The sequence below is a fragment of the Delphinapterus leucas genome, chromosome 13, assembly GCF_059928025.1.
Source record: "Delphinapterus leucas isolate spDelLeu-1000000601 "Yukka" chromosome 13, BTC_Dleu_Yukka2, whole genome shotgun sequence".
In the NCBI taxonomy this organism is placed as follows: domain Eukaryota; kingdom Metazoa; phylum Chordata; class Mammalia; order Artiodactyla; family Monodontidae; genus Delphinapterus; species Delphinapterus leucas.
This window is the reverse complement of record NC_143141.1, coordinates 70,310,082-70,332,659: the sequence shown is the minus strand read 5'-3', so window position 1 is coordinate 70,332,659 and position 22,578 is coordinate 70,310,082. Positions and strand designations below refer to the sequence as shown.

Here is a 22,578-nt window from a genome sequence, read left to right as displayed (position 1 = left end):
AGGTTGCACAATACAAAATTAATAAACAAAAATCTGTTGTGTTGCTATATACTAATAACAAACTAAACAGAAAGAGGAATTAAGAAAACAATCCCATTTACAATGGCACCAGAGAATAAAATAGGAATAAAGGAGGTGAAATACTTGTACCCTGAAAATTATACAGTATCAATGAAAGAAGCCGAAGTAGACAAATAAGATATTTGTGCTCATATCTGAAAGGAAAGCTATTCTGTGCTCACGGATTGGAAGAATTAGTATTGTTTAAAAGTCCATACTGTCCAAAGCAATCTACAGATCCAGTGCTATCCCTATCAAAATTCCAATGGCATTTTTTGATAGAAATAGAACAAACAGCCCTAAAATTTGTATGAAACCACAAAGACTCAGAATAGCCAAAGCAGTCTGGAGAAAGAAGAACAAAGCTAGAGATATAATGCTCCCTGATTTCAGACTAGTTACAAAACTGTAGTAATCAGAACAGTATGGCATTGGCATAAAAACAGACACATAGATCAGTACAAAAGAATACAGAGCCCAGAAATAAACCCACACATATATGGTCAATTAATTTATGACAAAAGAGCCAAGAGTATACAATAAAGAAGGGATAGTCTTTTCAATAAATGGTGTTTGTTGTGAAAACTGGACTACTATATTGCACTGTACACAAAAATTAACTCAAAATGGATTAATGACCTGAACATAAGACCTGAAACCTTAAAAAATCCTAGAAAAAAATAGGTGGCAAGCTTCTTGACATTGGTTCTGGTGATGACTTTTTTTGGATTTGGTACCAAAAGCAAAGGAAACAAAAGCAAAGATAAAGTGGTACTGTATCAAACTGAAAATCTTCTGCACAACAGAGGAAACCATCAACAAGATGAAAAGGCAACCTATGGAATGGGAGAAAATATTTGCAAATCATATATTTGACAAAGGGTTAATATCCAAAATATATGAAGAACTCATATAACTCAACAGCAAAATAACAATCCAATTAAAAAATGAGCAGAGGAGATCAATGGACATTTTTCCAAAGGTGACATACAAATGGCCAACAGGTGCATGAAAAGGTGCTCAACAGCACTAATCATGAGGAAAATGCAAATCAAAACTATGAGATACCACATCACACCTGTTAGAATGGCTACTGTCAAAAAGCTGAGCAATAACAACTGTTGGTGAGGCTATAGAGAAAAGGGAATGCTTGTGCATTGTTGGTAGGAATGTACATTGGTGTAGAAGCTATGGAAAACAATATGGAGGTTCCCCCAAAATTAAAAATAGAACTACCATATGATCTGGTAATTCTGCTTCTGGGTATTTATTGGAGGAAAACAAAAGCACTAACTTGAAAAGATATCTGCACCCCCATGTTCATTGCAGCATTATTTACAATAACCAAGACATGGAAACAACTTGTGTCCATTGGTAGATGAATGGATAAAGAAAATGGTAAATATAGACGGTGGAATATTACTCAGCTATAGAAAAAGGATATCCTATAACTTATATCACCTGGATGGACTTTCAGGGCATCATGCTAAGTGAAAAGTCAGATAGAGGAAAACAAATACGACATGCTTTCACTTATTTGTGAAGTCTCCCATAATAAAAAACCCAATAAAATAAGATAAAATAAAATTCCCCCAAAACACAACTGAATAGATACAGAGAGGCCAGGATTTGGGGGTGGGCAAAATGGGTGAAGTTGCTCAGAAGGCACAAAATTCCAGTCATAAAATAAATAAGTTATGCAGATGTAATGTACAGCATGGTGACTATAGTTAATAATACTCTTGTATATATATATATATATTTTTTCTCTTGTATATTTGAAAGTTGCTGAGAGTAGATGTTAAAAGTTCTGATAAGGAAAATATTTGTAACTATGTGGTGATAGATATTAACTTAGACATACGGTGGTCATTTCGTGACATGTACATATATGGAATCATTTTCTTGTACACCTAAAACTAATGTAATATTATGCGTCAGTTACATCTCAACTTAAAAAAGAAGTAGTACAGCTTTATTGGGTGGTGTGAGGATTAAATTAAATGCCAGTAGAGTGTTATTTGCTGCTGCCTGTTATTTCTGTAGTTCCCTTTGGGACATCCACCCTCCCACTTTTTGCCTTACAGAGATCCATATTAGACCTCTGGTTTTTCTAGTGTCTCACAGACCCATGTTCTCTTTCCCTGACCACCTAATCTTTACTTCCTCCTATTCTGCAATGGTATACTCATTTTTTAAAATAAATTTATGTATTTTTATTCATGTATTTTTGGCTGTGTTGGGTCTTTGTTGCTGCGCGCGGTCTTTCTCTAGTTGCAGTAAGCAGGGGCTACTACTCTTCGTTGCAGTGTGTGGGCTTCTCACTGCGGTGGCTTCTCTTGTTGCAGAGCACGGGCGCTAGGCGCGCTGGCTTCAGTAGTTGTGGCTCGCGGGCTCTAGAGCTCAGGCTCAGTAGTTGAGGCGCACGGGCTTAGTTGCTCCACGGCATGTGGGATCTTCCCGGACCAGGGCTCGAACCCGTGTCCCCTGCATTGGCAGGCGGATTCTTAACCACTGCACCACCAGGGAAGCCCCTATACTCATTTTTAACATTGTTAAAACTGTCTTCTCTCTTGTTTGAGTTTCTGTGTAAGTATTTCATTCTTAGCTTTCCCATTTTCTTTTCCCAAAAGATATAAGCTCCTTACAGTGTCTCTCACCATTGTAGGCTCTTAAAGTATTTGTAGACTTGATACGATTTCATAAAAATGCAAACCATTAATGAGAACAGATTTTCGATTGAAGAAAAAACCGATTTTAGAACCTTTAAAGTGAATAAGTGCAAAGTAAATTAAGCAAGGCAGAAGTGTAGGCAGGAAAAATAAAACAGAATGTGTTTGCAAATGGAGTATTAATGTTGGAGTTTGCAGGGGAAAATGAAAGGGGAAGAGAATGGATGTGTCCTGTTGGTCAGCTCTATCCTGCTTCAGACTATGCCAGACTTAGCTTGTTGACACTTGCCATGACTTTAGGGTGTATTTAATGTTGCTATGTATAATTATTTCTAAATAAATGTTTGCTTACCAGAGTTTGGAATATAATTATTTGGTTTCTTTAGTTCATTTACGAATGACCAAAGGGAAATAATATTATATATCTGTAGTGCCAGTTTGGAGAAAGGATGAGAATTTAGAATTTGAAAGTTTTTTCTTAAAGTATGGAAGTAACAGACTTACCTAACAGGCTAGGGAAGAAACCATTAAGAGTGTTTAGATTCCAGTTCACGTTGTAAAGAGTTTTGGTAAGCTAAGCTAACTAAACTGTTTAGAGTCTGCTAAGGTATGTGAAATTAGATGTTAAGGAAAAAATGTCTGATAGATTTCAACTATTTATAATGGTGGTTTAGACATAGGTTTTTATTTTTAGTCAACTTCATAACCACTTAGTAACAACGCAGGAAATATGAAACCCAGAGGTGTCATGAAAAGTCCATTTGCCTAGTGTTTTTGTACCAGGAAATTCATGTGCCATCTGGCCCACCCAGCTCATGGCTCCTTGGTTTTTCTGGATCATTAGTTAATCACACTTGAGTGGCAAAAGGGTTGGAGGCTTTTAGAAAGCACAAAAAGAGGAGCAAACATTAAATGGATAGTGATTTAAAAAGTTGCCAAGTCGTGGATTAAACTAAACTCTCCCTGACGTACACCTCCTGATTTCAAAGTAGATTTTGTCATATAATCCTGCTGTTCTCAAACAGCAACATAAGGTAGTGGTGAAAACTAGGAACAACCACAAATTGTGAAATATTTCTAGATTGTTCTAGAATGAGATCAGGGACAAGAAAGAAGTAACAGCATGGCCTCTGATGAATGCTTTTATCCACTCTCAGTTTGTTCAAGGCATGCAAAGTCTGAGTGTATCCTTACAGGCTCCTGTGGTGGTCCTGTTTTAGCTGGATAATTGAAACTGGGTCAGAGGCTTTTCCTAAGTCCGGCCTCCCTGAGAATAACCTGTCTCCCAAAATATTAAAATTTTTTTGGTCAAATCTGATCTATAGAAATAACTGGAATTTAAAAAATATGCCTTTGGCATTTTATAAGCATTCTTCTCTTTTTAAAGACCATGAATAAAAACTACTCGGTTAAAATCTATTGTATACCTTGCCCAATACACTGGAGAAACAGTGGTGATAGCGCATGCTGCTGTTACACATGAACATGCTGCAAAACAGGCATCATACATTAGCTGGAAAGATAATCCATCTTATGTGGTCAAAATTTCAGTTTTAACTGTATTTAATGTATAAGTGTTAGATGTAAATTCATGTAAAGATATTTCTCACACAGTTTTAAGAATCACTAAATTTACTGAAGTCACCTTAATTTTATTAACTATTATATAGTAAGTACAAAGAATGGATAATTTTCCATTTGAGATATTTACAGTTTATAATACCCAACTTTATCTTCGGTGAGAGGGAAAACTCTCCCTCTCCTACCCAGCTTCCTCCTACTTAAAATGGACATTCATTAAAACTAGAACCATCTTTAAGCCATGAATGTCTTTGACACCATTCAATTTGGTGGACCCTTTTAAAATTTAACAACACTTCATGCTGCTCTCCTATTTTACAACTCAGAGGATAAGATGAATACATTTCTATATTGAAGTAAGACTCTCCTCAAGAGTCGGTATCAGTAACACCCCCCCCCCCCCGTTCCTACCAGTTTCTTTGGTATCCCTGAGGCATCAGTTTTATTACCTGCGTCAGCTAAGTGAGGAATTACTAGTTACTAGTCACCCTGAGTAACAGCTGCTTGAGATTTCCTGGAAGGAATCTTTACAGCAGGGGTCCCCAACCCCCAGGCCGAGGACGGGTACCAATGTGCAGTCTGTTAGTAACCGGACCGCACAGCAGGAGGTGAGCAGCGGGTGAGCGAGCCAAGCTTCATCTGCCACTCCCCATCGGTCTCATTGCCGCCTAAACCATCACCCCCTCCCCGCCACCCCCGTCCATGGAAAAATTGTCTTGCACGAAACCAGTCCCTGGTGCCAAAAAGGTTGGGGACCGCTACTCTACAGCACATATATTTGACACTCCCTCTGTGACCTATCTTCAAAGGTGGCTTTTAGTCAAGGATTCCTAGCTACTTAATTACTAAACTGTAGTTCTTACTCTTACAGCAAATTTTCTTGTCACCTGGCCACAAGAGACTGATTATTTTATTGCTTCCTACTGTAAATCATGGAAGGTTTCCCAGCACCCTTCTTTCCTGTGTTGTTGCATTTGTTACTAAATACCTAAAGGCCAGAGAGAATGTTTTACTATTTTTAACAATGTATTTCTATGATACACACACCCCATGACAGAGAATGAAAATACCTCATATTGCCTTCCTCAGCCTCCTATCAGCCAGTCCCACCAAAGGGACCTAATAGGGAGACTCCTTGTTAGAAGGCTCTGGGAAAGATTTTCCTCCTTAATAAAAGAGGTTCATGAAGGGACAATGCCTCTCCTTTCCTACTTTGGGACATTATTGTGAGAGTACGTCATACTTGGAGCTCCTGCAATCATCTTGCATCCAAGAGGATGGCCAAATAGAATGTGAGAGCCTGGCTTCTGAACCAGCCTTGGGGCCAGACTTCATTTTATGTGAGACACATACACCCAGAGGGTTTATATGACTTTCAGATTGGCATTCTATTATTTATAGCCCAAAGCATCCTGATACATACAGCTTCTTTCCCACATTTCACCAATCTATAAAGAAAAGTATCCAACGATTGATTTAGTCATTCAGTAAATGCTATTATAATGGTTATCGTGAATTAAGATTTTTATGAAAACTGTCAGAAGAAATATAGTAGACAGTATATTAAAATGTTTTAGTTCTATGGCTAGATATCACATACAACTCTGTGTATTTTCAGATACATACAGATCATTTTCATCTTAGCTCTTCTACTGCTAGTTGAAAAATAAGTTTTTGTAGTTGTTGATTTTGTAGTTTCAGTTGCCAGGGTTGCTTGGCTGAGATGAGTTTGATGCTTTTTTTTTTTTTTTCTTTTTGCCAGGGAGGGAGGGAAACCCATCGGGAACAAAGGTTTATTTTAGTTAAGTCATATGCCAGGCAGTATACCAGGATTATACTTCTTTCTAGAATTACATTGAGAACTAAGTAATTTTTTATGATTGTACTGAGATCTAAGTAACTTAAACGAAGCTTTTGTTTTGACTGTGTTAGCTGAGTTCTTAACAAAGCTCAAGTTCTGAGCTGTGTGGAAGTTGACAGACTCTTTGGTTGGGAGACATGGTTCTGGGCTTTAAGGTTATTCAGTCAGTTACTTACTGGAGTTATACTACGGTTGTTTACCTAAATTGGATATCCTGTTGATGTGTACCATCTCTAATACCTCAGTCAGCTGCACTGCTGCAGGCTGCGAGGCATTCCACATGTGAGCTGTGAAGCATATTTTGACTCTAGGCCTTTCAGTACCCTCAGTTGTACTGAAAATTGAAGAATTTCTTTGCCTAAATTAATAAGTAGATTCTAAAAACTACCTAAAATCCATGTTTTTATAACAGGGCAATTTTAGGAGAAAGAAGTAAAAGAATTTGGGGGGAGCTTTAGGGTTTTCTGTCCACTTTGCATTTAGTAGAGAAGCACAAATAAAGTCAGTCTTAAAATGATCAATTTGAGCCAACTTTGAAAAGGGCGTTTTACAATAATAGTAAAAAAAAATAGAGATGGACCCAATGTACTTTATGGTTTGTTTTTCAACCTTAATTTCAATAGATAACTTGATTCTAGCGCCTTCAGTTTTCCTTTCACTTGTGGCTAAATAAGTAACTATAAATTGTAATGATATTTTTAAAGAGAAAGGCAGCATTGTAATACTGGGGAAAAATTGAATTAGCTGTTGTATTTATTATATATGTCATTGTTAAGGGAGTTTACGAAACCCAGTGTGGCCTTTTTACCCTTGTTTATTCTTGTCCTTAAATCTTATGGGAATTATTTTCCTTATGCTTGAAGTCAGATATTTCTGAGAGTCATACAATTGTGTAATGAATACCAGGCAGGGACATACCATGTAGCCAAGATTTAACATGTCCTTCCACAATAAAAATAATGTCCCAACTATATCTTAGAAATGTGGTTACTGATAATCAACTATTACAATCAAATAAACAGCATAGTAAGTGAATCCCAAGTAAGAACACTAGGTCTTTGATTTTAGAATGCAAAATAGCTGTTATTCATGTACTTTTTAATTAAACAGTAGTTTGCATTAACATTAGATGTTCTTAAATACCTTTTTATATGGAATAATTTTAGATGTATTGAATGTTTGCAAAGACAGTACAGAAAATTTTCCTATTTTCACCCATCTTCCCCTGATGTTAACCTCTTACACAGCTGTGGAACATTTGTCAAAACAAAAGATTAACATGGGTACAATACTATTAACTAAACTACAGACTTTATTTAGATTTCACCAATGTTTCCACTAATGTCCTTTTTCTGTTCTGGGATCCAACTGAGGATCCCTTTTTTTTTTTTTTTTTTTTAAAGTCACCATGTCTCCGTAGTCTTCCTCCATTCTGTGGCAGTCTGTCTTTATTTTAGTGCTTTTGAAGAGAACTGGTCGGATATTTTGTAGAATGTCCCTCATTTTGAGTTTGTTTTGTATTTGCTTTTCATGACATTTTCTCATGATTAGTTGGGGATTTTGGGTTTTGGGAAAAAGCCCCACGGATATGAAGTGACTTTCTCATCTCATCAGGAGGATTCATGATATCAACCTGGCTTATCATGGGTGATGTTAATTGTAATCATTTGGTTAAGGTGGTGTCTGCCAGGGTTCTGCACCACAAAGTTAATGTTTTCTCCTTTCTCTCTGTATTTTATTCGGTAGGGCTGGTTGTGGGCAGGGGGAATTAAGCTTCACCTCCTTGGAGTGGGGAGCATCTACATATTTTATTTGCAATTCTGTGAAGGAGATTTGTCCCTTCTCAATCATTTAATTATGCCAATGTGAACTTATCAACATTTATTTTATTCTTTGGGTTATAATCCAGTACTACTGTTATTTATTTTGTTGCTGAAGTTGTTCCAGCTTTGGCCATTGGGAGTTTTTGCAGGTTGGCTCTTTACGTCCTTTTGAGCCCCCATATTTCTTTTTTTCTTTTAATCATTTTCTTGTTTTCTGGTGGTACAAGATTCTTGTATTTTTCCCTGCCCCAGCCCTAGGCTCAGCATTTTCCTAAGGAACCCTAGTTCCTTTGATTAAAGAAAGGTGTTAGAAACTAAGATCTGGGCACTGACTGTGCTCTGTATTAGTTTTCTATTACTGCTTGTACCATGAATGGAGTCACCTTAAACCACACATATTTATTATCTCACAGTTCTGGAGGTCAGAAGTCTGATGTGGGGCTCATTGGGCTAAAATCAAGGCATTTGCAGGACCAAATCCTTTCTGTTAGGCTCCTGTGGAGAGTCTGTTTCCTTGACATTTCCAATTTCTCTTGGTCACCCACATTCTTTGGCTCCTGCCTCCCTTCCTTCATCTTTAAGGCCAGCAAGAACCAGTTGAGTCCTCCTCACATAGCTTCACTCTGACACTGAGTCTTTCCCTGCCTCCATCTTCCACCTTTAAGGACCTTTATGATTACACTGGGCCCCCCAGGCTAATCCAGGATAATCTCCCTATTTTAAATTCAGCAGATTAGCAACCGTAATTCTTCTTTGCCATGTAATGTATTCACACTTCTGGGAATTAGGATGTGGATATCTTTTGTGGGGGCATTATTCTGCCAACCACATGCTGGTGGCTACTGCCTCTGTCAGTGTATAGAGCTAGTAATATACGTAGCTTAGGAATCAGTTTTGCAACAGGAACAGATATCTTAGATGGCACTTCATCTATAATATCGATTAAATGGTAAATCTCACATAGTATGAAAAACAGGTTTTTGGTTCCACCATAGGGTAAAACCCCGAAACTGTAATCATAACCAAGAAATTGCATCTTGCCAACCAAAAGCCATCAATAAATAGGTATTTCTTCAGTGTCAAGCAAGACTTTCTACTCTCTGCAGGTAGATATAATCATCTCTTTGTGGAGTCTAGTGAAATTTGCAGTAAGGGTGGTTTTATCCATTTTGTGGTTTTTCAAATTTGAAATTATATTTAGAATTGAGTTTCCTTTAGGATATTATTTAATTGTCTGCTCATATTTTATACTTTGATTTCTGTCTTGTATTGTCAGCACGAGCACATTTGAAACCTAATGATACAGGCATGTTCTAAAAGGATTATTACAGGAAAAAGTCATAGAATTGATTATCTGCCTCCTCTCAATGTTTTTAAAAGCCAGAGCCTCATGTAAGTTAATCATCTTAGACGAGGGATATAGAGAGCATTACCTAATTTCAAATGTGAGTTCAAAGAAGACAGGGCTCCCCTAACTTGGTATAGCATTTTGCTAAATGCTGACATAGGTTGAAATTCTGAGAAATAGAACTTACTTGTCCTGGATTCATTTGTATAACCGTTGTTATGCACAGCCACACAGTCAGCAAACATAGTATTTGCTCATGATTGTTGTGATACGAGTTTATATAAAATTTGCATCTGTTCGTATTATCACTCATTTTCATTTAATAGAGGCCTATGGGTAACATTCCCTTGGTTGTATCCACACCCTCTATTCAGGATTGAAAATATGTTGAAGAGAACAGTTTGTTTTATCTCTTGCACATTGCTTTTTGTTTCTGGTATTGCATTCATAGTCCCAAAGTAAATACCGTAATGAATTAATAAGTACCTGGACAACAATGATGAATTAATCTATTTTTGAAGTTCAGTTTTTAGTACAATAGGTGAGTAGTATAGATATTTTTATGATTCTCTTAACTACAGTTGACCCTTGAACACAGGTTTGAACTGCATGGGTCCATTTACCTGTGGGTTTGTTTTCAATAAATACGTACTACAGTACCATACAATTTGTGGTTGGTTGATTCGTGGATGCATAACCATGGATATGGAGGGGATGATTGTAAAGTTATAAGTGGATTTTAGGCTGTGCTTGGGGGTAGGCACCCCTAACCCCCATGTTGACCAGGGGTTAACTGTATATTCATCTACACTAAAATGAAAAAAGGATGAATAGATAAAGAAGATGTGGCACATATATACAATGGAATATTACTCAGCCATAAAAAGGAATGAAATTGGGTCATTTGTAGAGACGTGGATGGACCTAGAGACTGTCATACAGAGTAAAGTAAGGTCAGAAAGAGAAAAACGTATGTTGTGTATTAGCACATATATGTGGAATCTAGAAGAATGGTACAGATGAATCGGTTTGCAAGGCAGAAATAGAGACACAGATGTAGAGAACAAACATATGGACACGAAGGGGGGAAAGTGGTGGTGGGGTGATGGTGGGATGAGTTGGGAGACTGGGGTTGACATATATACACTAATATGTATAAAATGGATAACTAATAAGAACCTGCTGTATAAAAAATAAATAAAATTAAATTTTTAAAAAAAAGGAAAAAGAAAATGCTGAAAAGGGCTTACTTTTTATGGAGAAAGAATGCATGTTAAAAATACACTCAAGTAAATTGGTTGGGTTTTCCTTTTTCCTAGCCAACTCTAAAATTTGATAAAAGAAAATTTAAGCCAAGGAAAACCAGGTTCTAAAATTATGGAATACCTCTGGACAATAGAGTATGCTTAGAGATTACTCCTTTCTGCTTTGAGAATGCAGTGCTGGTAACGTAAATGGGATTTTTGAAAGTAGATGGTGTTAACAGAGCCATGCCAGCATCCACAGAATCTATTTTTATAAACCTGCCAGGCTCCCAGTACTTGTCTGAGAAATTCAGGTGATAGACAGAATGTCCTCCAATGGAAAAAGTATAAAACAGGCAAGTTATATAGACTAATTTCAAATGACAGGATCAGTTGCACTGTCATTTATCAGCCCATAGACTTATGAAATAAATGTCTAAAACTGTATGAGGACCTCAAGAATGTTAAGAAAAATCTGGATATTGCTTTAAACGTGAATAACATGTGTACTGATGGCAATGAAATGAGAAGAAAAAGACTCATGAGGTCTTCCTGTGGTTTTTACGAGAGGGAGAAAACATTAAAGCTAAAGGGAGTAAAACAGATTCAAAAGCATTAGTGATGTATAATGTATAAATGGAACATGAAAAGGCAAAGCACAAAGGGGAAGAATCATCACATCTTCAGAGGAGAGGTCCAAGAGGCTGACTGATTTAGTCATTTTACTTCCCTTTCTGGGATTTCTGAAACATATACATAATATTTGAAAAGTTTTATGACACAGCCCTATGGGTTTTCCTACTGCTCCCTCCCCCCAAGGGAGCAACAGATATTCTCACTCGGAATGGAGAAATAACACTCAACCTGTCAGTATTGTTCAGTCTAGAACATCTTTTACAAATATGAGGACAATGCAGAATTAACATTTGCGAAAAATACACAGCTTTAAAGGAAGTCTAGGAATAAACTGTGAGGAATAGACATTTCTCTGAGGAGAGCTTATACTGTGTTTAACTGATACCCTTAGAGAGATTCGAGTATGTATTGCAGAGAGGCTGTGTTTAGTACAGTGGTTAAAGACATCAGCTTCGGAGCCAGACTGCCTGCATTTGAAACCTGATTTTACCACTTACTAGTTCTCTGAGTTCTCAGTGTGCCTTAGTTTCCTCATCCATAAGATAGGAATAATAATTTTACCTAGTTCATAAAGTTGTCTTGATAACTAATTGAATTAATGAAAAATGCTTAGAACAGTACTAGGCACAAAGTAACCATTCAATAAACATTTCTTTAAAATTACTCCTCTTTGTACTTGTCATAGCTTATTATAGTTTTTGCTATTTGTCCATAAAATTTGACAAGTAAACAGTTGATTGCTGAAATAAACTCAATTAGTAGACTAGAAACAGCTAAAGATCAAATGAATGAGTTAGGTGACTAAGCTAAAAGATTTTCCTTAAACACGGCATCAAATGAAGGGAGATAAAAAGTATGAGAGGACAAAACCAGAAGTTTGAACATCTATCTAAGAGAAGTTCTAAATAGAAAGTCTGAGAGAATGAAGAAGAGAAAAAGTAGTGTTTTCTTAAATAATGGAAGGAATATTCCCAAAGTTAAAGAGACTCATATTGGAAGAGTGTACCAACTGCTGAGCAGAATTAATGAAAAAGTTGCATACTGGTGAAGTCTCACAAAACCAAGGATAAAGAGAAAATAAAGCTTCCAGAGGGGAAAAAAATTATCTGCAGAAATCAGATTGATATCAGACTTCTATAAGAAGATTGTGGGAAAAACAGCTTTGAAATTCCGAGGGGAAAATGATTTAAAATCTCAAGTTCTGTTTTAAGCCAAGCTAGCCTCCAAAATTGAGAACAAAAAATATATATATACATTTCATAAATTGCAAAAACTCAAACATTTTTTTGAAACAAGTTCCTTAAGGAGGACTAACAGAAGGACATAGGATATAAGAAACAATGATAAGAAGAGAAGCCAACAAACTTAACCCGAGTCAAGTCTAAATAATTAAAATCGTTCTGTGAAGCATAAGGAATAGTAGTAGTAATAATAATAGCAATTTGGAGGAACTATTGGATGATTTCTACAAATCTTGGAAGAGGGACAAGAGGAAAGCATAATTTTTTGTTTGGGGGAAGATTATTAACTCAAAGTTGATAGAATTATTTAAGTTTAAATGTTTGTAAAAATAGAAAGGTGAAAAAATTTTAAGCATGAGCTTTAAAATAATAAAATAGAGTTTATAATTTCCAAAACACTAGCGTAGGGCTGGGCAGTTGTGAATGGGAACTTTTTTGGTTACATTTTTATGTTCCTTAATGCAATATCCTTGGTATTATTGTAACTTCTTAATCATAATAATGACAGTAACTATTACTTATTGAATACTTTGTGCTAAATAATCTTAATTTATTTCTTACAACAACTCCTATCAGGTAAATACTGTTGCAGCATTATGCTTATTTTTACGTTTGGGGTCAATAAGGGACAGAGGCTTAAAGCTGGTTTATGGTGGAACTATGATTCTAACCCAGGCAATTTCATTCCAGAGTTATACCGCCTACACACTGCACTGTGGATGTAGGTGTCCTCAAGTAAAAGAGGAGACGTGTAAGAGGGGGCAAGTGTGGGATCAATTCCAGTACAGGTGGATATGACTGACAATAAATACAGTGGGTGAGCAGCAGCTGGACACATTATCAGCAAGACCTATACTAAAGTGTGGATTATTTGGGAATATGCTTATTTATATTCGTAGAATACAGTATTCTAGTTTGGACTTAATTCAAACCAAATAAAGTCCTACAGATTTTAAAATCATGATTTAATGATAATTTTATATATTCTTGGGGTACTACTGTATTTACTAAATGATAATAGCTATTATTTTAGTTGTGTTTTTAAGAAACTACCACTCATCCCCTCTAGCTGAACTAGTAAAAGTATATTGTAAAGATAGATACACATGACAATAAGGGAGATGGACTCTTCTGGGATATCCAAGAGGTGAACCCAAAGACTGGCCAGCCATTGTGGAAGACTATCTTTTGGTCTTGATCACAATCAGCTTTACGTGCCTCAACACGTAAAACAGTTGTTGTTTAGGTCTTCACTATAGTGTGCCACCTTTACTCTGCCTCAGGTGCTACTGTCTCTGTTATCTGCTTTCTTTGTCCATCCATTTGTCTTATATACCAGCTTGTTTTCTCCATGGTCCCAGGTAAAATTCCTGAGAGAGAACATTTGGCCAAGACAGTTACTGTGTATGGGCCAAGGGTTTCGTGCTTCATGGACTACTGAATAGACTATTCATTGTCCGCCTTCAGTCAGATATTTACCACAGTAGTTCTAGTCATTTCTGGCCAGGGAGGGATGCCAGCTGGGAAAAACCTGGCTCGTCTAGAGCTGCCTCTTCAGTAGCAAGGTTGAATTCGCCTTAGAGAAAGGGAATGTGATCACAGTGTATGCTCTAATTAATGTGTTTAGTAGTCATTGCGTATTTTCTTTTTAAAATAACTCTAAAGAAGAGATTACATTGAAAACAGCAATTAGATTTAGAGATCGAGTAGTACAGAAAGGGAAATATTGAAGACAATGCTTGTATACATGGCTTGAGAACAATCCCTTGCTTACTGCTTTGTAAGCCCGATAACACACAGTCATATATCTCTTGTAGGTAACTTGGTTAAAATATCTGTTTAAGTTATAGGATTGTTAACTTTGGATGAGCTACTGATAGATGTTAAGGAAGTTTTTCTCCTTGGTATTTTAATAGCTAGGTTTTGCTTGAAAAGAGGTTTTTGAGAATTTTGCAAATTCCAGAATTTAGCAGACTCCTTTAAGAATATTCTCTGGTATATGTGTTATTTAATCCGAGATCAGTGCTGAATTTAAGGTATATCATGAGATGCTTATTATGAAAGTAAATAATTTATAGTAAAACTCCAAAACTCTGAAATATTATATTCAGAAATATGTGGATATTGGTATTAAAATTATACATAAATACTTGTTAAATTGATTCTAGGTTGGGCCATGCAGGCTGCTGCCTATATCTTCATTCATAGGAAATGGAAGGATGATAAGAGCCATTTTGAAGACATGATTGATTATTTTTGTGATATCCATGAACCACTTCAACTCCTCATATTCCCAGAAGGGACTGATCTCACAGGTAAGGTACCCTTGGTTTGGATCACAGAATTTTAAAACACAAAGGAACTCCAAAATTAGCTATCAAGTCTAAACTTCTCAGTCCTCAGATGAAGCAACTGAATACCAACAAGATTATTGGCCCATCCCTGGGGTCACTCAGTTAGTCAGCAGCACATCAGAACCCAGAACTCCTGGTTTCCAGCCCATAGAGTTTATGATGGGCAACTCCAAGAGGTATTATTTATACTTGCCATCTTAGAGCTTTATATTTTAAGTCTCAGTATATACTTTAAATATCAGCCTTTTACTTTATATAGTTTGTATATAACCACAAAAAACCTCAAGTAGCCAAAACAATCTTGAGAAAGAAGAACAAAGCCTAGTTTTAAAATATCTATTCACTGTCCTCTTCCAAGATCCGTATTTATCCATTAGACCCTTTTTTTCCAACTTCTTTCTTATAAGAAAAGGATCTGGGCTTCCCTGGTGGTACAGTAGTTAAGAATCCTCCTGCCAATGCAGGGGACACAGGTTCGAGCCCTGGTCCGGGAAGATCCCACATGCTGCGGAGCAACTAAGCCTGTGGCGCCACAAGTACTGAGCCTGCGCTCTAGAGCCCACGAGCCACAACTACTGAGCCCATGTGCCTCAACTACTGAAGCCTGCACGCCTAGAGCCTGTGCTCCACAACAAGAGAAGCCACTGCAATGAGAAGCCCGTGCACTGCAATGAAGAGTAGCCCCCGCTTACTGCAACTAGAGAAAGCAACTAGAGAAAGCCTGTGCGCAGCAACAAAGACCCAACACAGCCAAAAACAAATCAAGTAATTAATTTTTTTTAAAAAAGGAAAGGATCTAATAGTAACCAATTTCACTTGTTGATTTAAGTTAGTATGTTGCCTTTTTCCTGTTTTTTGTTTTTTAATTATTTATTTATTTTACTTATTTTTGGCTGTGTTGGGTCTTCGTTGGTGTGCACGGGCCTTCTCTAGTTGTGGAGAGTGTGGGCCACTCTTCGTTGTGGCGCGCATGCTTTTTGTGGTGGCTTCCCTTGTTGCGGAGCACGGGCTCCAGGCTCACAGGCCTCAGTAGTTGTGGCACACGAGCTTAGTTGCTCCGCGGTATGTGGGATCCTCCCGGACCAGGGCTCGAACCCGTGTCTCCTGCATTGGCAGGCAGATTCTTAACCACTGCACCACCAGGGAAGCCCCTTTCCTGGTATTTTTAAAGCCTTATCTCTAATATAAGCTGGAAAGGCCTTGTCCTTTTCCTAAAGAAAATTCAGCCATCGTTGAGTTGTAGAGGGGACACAGGAGAATATATCTAGGACTTCTCTATCTTCCCAGATACCAAATTACACAGGCCAAGAATGCCAGTGGATCTCAAGGAATTCCTTTTTTTTTTGCGGTACGCGGGCCTCTCACTGTTGTGGCCTCTCCTGTTGCGGAGCACAGGCTCCGGACGCGCAGGCTCAGCAGCCCTGGCTCACGGGCCCAGCCGCTCCACGGCATGTGGGATCCTCCCGGACCGGAGCACGAACCCGTGTCCCCTGCATCGGCAGGTGGACTCTCAACCACTGCGCCACCAGGGAAGCCCTCAAGGAATTCTTAAAAGATTAAAAACAAAATGCAGTCTTTCATTCTTACTAAATCAGTGGGCTTCACATCTTTTTTGAACCACAGGTCATTTCTGCAGGTGAAGCCTTCTATTGCAGTCTAGGATTTCTAAGACGGAGAGAAGAACTGCTCTGGTTGATGAATATTGGTGGGGGAGGGAGTAAGCTACAACAGGAAGTAGTTTTATAGAATCCTTCAACTCAAAAGAGCAAAATTCAAAAGCTTTAGTACCCTGGTTACTTTAAGAAAAGTACAGCAGAATTTGAGAAGGGCCCAGTGTATAAACGTCTGCTGTACAAGGGAAGACAGACTGAAGCAGGTTAGAACTGAAATCTAAAACTCACAGATAGTACGGAGAGATCCCTGTGAACTTGTCTTCTAAATCCTCAATACTAGATCGAGGCAGCTAAGAGCTACCAAGAATGGCAACCCTTAGAACCTGAGAGGAGAACAAGTAAATGAACGTTCTAATTCACTCTGTGGACATAGCAATTTATGGAACCCAGTACCCCAAAAAAGAGTGCAAGATGGAAAATACAAATTACACAACTACTTAAGTAGGTGAATGGGTGACTAAACTGTAATATGTTAATAGGGAAATTAAAGTATTTTGGGAAACATTTACCATTAATACCAAGGAAGAGATCTTTGACTAATGTATGACAGATTGGAACTGAGCTAAATGAAGCATGGCAATTTTTATATACTAGTATTATTTACTAAATTATACTTACTGTATATGTTTGATTTTTGTAGTTAAAATTCTAATAGTAGTTGGGTCACAGAAGGTAGTACTGAGTGTAATATTGGCTGCATATTGTTTAAGCTTGAAAATATATTGTAAGTTGTAAGTTGATTGATTCCCAGAACTGAACTATCATTAGGAAATTTCAATGGACAGCCATATTTACATTTTTTAATCTTTAGAATGTATAATACTTAAATTTGAGTATTGAAATATCATCTGTGTTAGAGTATAGAAAGTCATTTACTGAAATGATCGATTTTGTGAATGTCAAATGTACACTAAAGAGTGGCAACTGTGGAAGTTATTTAGTAATTAAAAGCTAATGGGATAAAAGCTCTTGGGTTGCTGTTACTTTGGTACATCAGTATTAAAATGTTCATACATTAGACCTTCAGAGTTTATAAAGTAGATATTTAAAACTTTTCAGTCTGTATTTTCAAGTGTCTTTTTTAGGTGATGAACTTAACATCTAGTTGAATATTTTCAGGGTCCAGAGTACTTATTATTACATAATGTAGTTGAATATTTTTAAAGTTAAAACAGTATTTACATTTTAAGGCCAACTTGCAAAAGCCAGACTATTTGCGAGATAGAGGAAATAAATAGACTGATCTTGAAGTTAAAAAAAAAATGTTTTTAAACAGTATTTTACAAATAGTTTTGAGTTGGGATATGATTTTTTTTTTTTTTAAGTAGGCTAGCAAAATACTTTTGGTTTGAAAATGTATCTGTTAACTCAAAGATGTTTTTAGCTACCACAGTTAACTTTACAGTTGGGTTTTTAAGCCCAAAGAGAATGTTCTATAATCCTCTTTAAGTTGTAAATCCAACTTGTTTGCACATTTTCAAATTAGTACGTTTAAATTAACTTTATATTCTATTTTCATATATTATTGTTGTTTATAACTTTTTTTTTTTGCTTATGCAAGTAATATATGTTATTTTGGGGAAATTTATAAACATAGAAGGGAGCACAAATATTACTCTAATCCCACTGCCCATAAAGAAGCACTATTCTGATTTTGTTCCATTGTTTTGGGTCATTTGGTCACACGTGCATGTGCACACACACACATACACGTATACATACACACATCCATAGGCATATATATGTGCACACATACACGTAATTTTAAAATTGGAAAACCAGAACTACCCTTTTCTTTGTACTTAATATTGTATTCTCTCACATCATTAGTCAAGGTTGTCCAGAAAAACAGAACCGTGTGTGTGTGTGCGCACGCACGTGTGTGTGTGTGTGTAGAGAGAGAGAGGGAGAGAAAAAGAGAGAACGGGTGGGGGGTGGCAAATTTATTTTAAGGAAATTAAGGATTCTGGAGGGTGGCAAGTCAGAAATATACAGGGTATGTCAACAGGCTGTGACCCCAGGGAAGAGTTGCAGTTTGAGTCCAAAGGCAGTCTGCTGGCAGAATTATTTTTTGCTTGAGGAGATTAGTCTTTTTCTCTTAAGACCTTCAACTGATTGGATGAGGCCCACCCACATTATGCAGGATAGTCTGCTTTACTCAAAGTCTACTGATTTAAATATTAATCTCATCAAAAAACACTTTCACAGAAACATCTAGAATAATGTTTGACCAATATCTGGGTACTTTGGCCTAGTCAGTTTGACACATAAAATTAACCATCACAGTTGCTATATTATGATTTCCTGTTTTGTTTTAAGAAAGGAAAGCTTTTCTAGGTTTTAACAATTATATAACATTACATGCAATTAAACACCCTTGTATGTAAAACTTATTCTTTTAATAGATATATGAGTGCCTGGAGATTTATATACAAAAAAGTCTCTTCATGAGACTTTTCATGAAGCTTACTTTCTAATGAGGAAAAACAGATTAAAAACTAATAATAAAAATATGTCTGGTATTCATAAATGCTGTACAGAAAAGCAAGATAAGGAGAGAGAGAGAGAGGGAGAGAGAGTAATAAAAGATGGGGACATAGGGTGCTGTTTTATATAAGGTGGTTTGAGGAGGCCCCTTAAGTTCTTATTTAAGGAGAGACTAAATGAACAAAGCAGAAAATCATGCAGATGTCTGGGTAGAAGGCATTCTGGGTAGAGGGAAGAACCATTGCACAGACTCTGAGGTGGGAATATGGCTGGCTGGTTTGAGAACATCCGAGCAGCCAGTAGCCTCACTGGAGTGGTAGGCGTGCTGGCATTGGAGTGTTACAGGGAGCAGGCTAATGAGATAGGAGGTTGTGGTGAGAAAGTGGGGTGCTAGTCTGTCAGTCCTAATAATCACAGTCTGGGGGTGGGTAGATAAAGTGGGGATGGAGGGGAAAATCTGCACCTCTGATCTGTGATTACTTCTTACTTCCCACACTTACTTCTTCTTACTTCTTACTTACTTCTTACTTCCCACACTTACTTCCACTTCTGTGCCTTTTAGAACTACTTCCACCTGTATTCCACCTGTATTCACATTCTACAACAGCTTTCAGTTTTGTCTTCAGATCCCCCAAGTCTGTGACCAGCTGGAAGAGCAAACTGAAGAGTAGTTAACTACTCTTCTTTGTGGTGTCTCTGGGATTCCCAATCCCATGTAAGGTCCTGCCAGTTGTCTATAAAATACTGTTCTGTAGTCCCATGCCCAGAATATTCCCCTCAAATGAATGTGAGAGGAGCTTATTACTTTTCTTGTTTAGAGCTTTTACTTTTGACTTGCTGGAGATCTGTTTAATTTTTTGACTCAGTTTATAGGAGTGTTCTTTGAATATTTTAGTGTCGTGGAATCCATCTATAGTTTTTTGAGATTTTGAGGATTCTGTGGTCTTAAATTTACTCCTCGGAAAGTAGTATTTTTACATATAGGTTTTTTCCTGGTGACTTGGAATGGTCTATAAATTTCAGGATGCCGCTGAGGATTGCAGGTTCTAACGTCTGCTGTCATCAGAAGGTATTTCATGATCTCCCCCAGCAGCTGAGGCCAAATTTCTGAACACTTTACTTTTTCCAAATATAATTGCTGAATAATGGGTTTGGTTCTTCTTGGAACTTATAAAGTTACCTCATGGAATGGAAAAAGAAGATTTTGCCAACAACTGGAACATATACTTGACTCAGTAACTATATTCAGCCAAACCGTGTTCAGATGTTTGTACGTGGTGTGCTGATCGTGTGCCCATTCTGTCGTGGAGTGGTGCTGGCTAGTAATATCAGTGTGCTCTGTGCCTGAGCAACGCAGATATTTCACTTTGCACTGAAGCCCTAAATTATTGGGTTAAAAAAATGTTGATCTGATATATTTGGCAAATTGTTAGTTATTTCTTCTGGATGTCTAGATCCTTATGTATTATTACTATTTTAGTTTTACTTTATTTCATCTTTATATTTTAGTATTTCAATTTTTATTATGTAACGACTATCTTATGAGAATTTTAGTTATTAGTATTTTATTTGTATTTCAGTTTTCATTGTATATTGACTATTTTATGAACTCTCTTAAAGAATTTTAAGGATTTGAATATGAATTTATAAACTGCTATAAAACTTCTATTAATACCTTATTATAAAATTTCCGAAATTCCAATTAAATAGGTAACTCTGGGATCTTTGTTAGGGATTTACTGAAGTATTTCTATCTTATCATTTGATTCAGTATATTAATTACAGAAACATTAACTGCCATTTTTATCAAAGAAATTCTGCACCATTTCCTTACCTCACTGATCTTCCTTTATTTTATGGCTTCTAATGGCCTATTGTTTTGTTTAGAAAATAGCACGGCTCGAAGTAATGAATTTGCTGAAAAGAATGGACTTCAGAAATATGAATACGTCTTACATCCAAGGACTACAGGCTTTACTTTTGTAGTAGACCGTCTAAGAGAAGGTAAGCACCCACCTCAAAGTGTACTTTTTTATATAAGTGGAAGAAATTGCTAAACTTCACATATAACTCTGTTGAATTTACAAAGCACTTTTTCATACTTTATCTCAAGAAATGAGATACTGTATTTTTATGCTAACTTGACCCCATGCACTAAAATGTTTTATTATGTATTCTTTAGAAATATAAAAGAATCTTTGTCAAAAACAAAACATTTTTCCTCCTTTTTTGGAATAGACAGAAAATAATACATACAGTTAGACTATCATTCCATTTTTAAATGCTTCTCAAAGCAGCAAAACTGTCTTGAAAGTATCTTATCACTTATAATATATTTATAGCTTAAAAAATATTTTTACATTCATTATTCCACTCACTGCAACAAATGATTCCGGTTGGTAGGAAGGCAAGTACTGCTACCTGTATTTTGTTGTTAAATAGAAGTGGCATCCAGGGTTGTTCATAAATTTTCATAGATCACGGATGAAACCTTGTTCTTCTGCTTCCTACTCTGTGGCTCACACTACCCCCTCCCCACCCCCACGTCCTCTAGAGCTGTGTCTGTTGAAGGGCATCTGGAGCCAAGGTGATTGCATTGACCATATCACATCCATTTAAATGTTTACATTTTGATATTTTTATGAAAAAAAACCAGTTGGACATTTTGCTATAGCTGCATATGTAAATACTTATATATTCATACACACATGTATATACAAATGGATAACAGACATATGGATATATACGAAAAAGGAACTATTCAGAAACATGCTGAAGTGTTATTAATTTTACAAGAACAAGTCAAAGCCCAGAGTCACCTAGCAGAAGAAAAATCTTGTTTGCATGTTTCTGCTCTCCACTCTGATTTCTAGCAAACCATATTGTATAAAGGTGACATCTGTGACAAATTATCACCTTCATTTGATAATTGTTATGTTGTCATAAAACTGCTTGTGCCTAACATGAAAGGCCTTGAAACATTATATAAGAAAAGGTATAAAGTTCTTACTTCTTACCCTAATTGGCATCAGTATTGTTCCCTTAGGGTTTAATGTACTTTAAGATGTAAAGTATAACCTCATTTAGTGAACCCTGACAAAATGAAGCATCTTTACAACTAAGTACTCATGATATAAAAGAAATGCATAGTCAATCCAAAATCACATTACTATTAGTTCACATAGTAAACTAAAAATATGGTCCCTGTTAGTTTGGCTTGCTTTTGGAATTCGGTGGTTATAACTAACATGAAATGGAAACATGGGCCTTATGGTCATATTGTGTATGAATAGTGAGTGTCCATCTACCCATAGAAGCTCATGGAGAACACAGTTCTTTATGCCTATGGAATAGGACAGGGGGGTACCAAGACATTAAAACAGGGATGCTGCTGCTTTTTGTTTTTTTGTTTTTCTTCCCCAAAACATGGTACCACTTACTGTGGCATTCAATTTAGACTCTCCCTTCTCATTCAACAATGTTTTTTTTATTTTCTAACAATCTGATATTTTATAGTATTTAATGATTACTTTAAAAGTATTTCTGACATCATGGAACATGCTGTTGGAACACATCTTTTGCTAATAAAGATCTTTTT

The 22,578-nt window shown here is 36.7% G+C and overlaps 1 protein-coding gene across 5 annotated transcripts in view; it reads left to right on the top strand.

Moving 5' to 3' along the window:
- Positions 1-22,578, top strand: part of LCLAT1 (lysocardiolipin acyltransferase 1) — a 263,073-nt gene that overhangs the window by 155,442 nt on the left and 85,053 nt on the right. For all 5 annotated transcript variants that reach the window (XM_022574146.3, XM_089923299.1, XM_089923300.1 and 2 more), the window contains 2 exons: positions 14,635-14,781; positions 20,868-20,984. In XM_022574146.3, the coding sequence (XP_022429854.2) occupies positions 14,635-14,781; positions 20,868-20,984 (264 nt within the window). The remainder of the gene's footprint in view (positions 1-14,634; positions 14,782-20,867; positions 20,985-22,578) is intronic.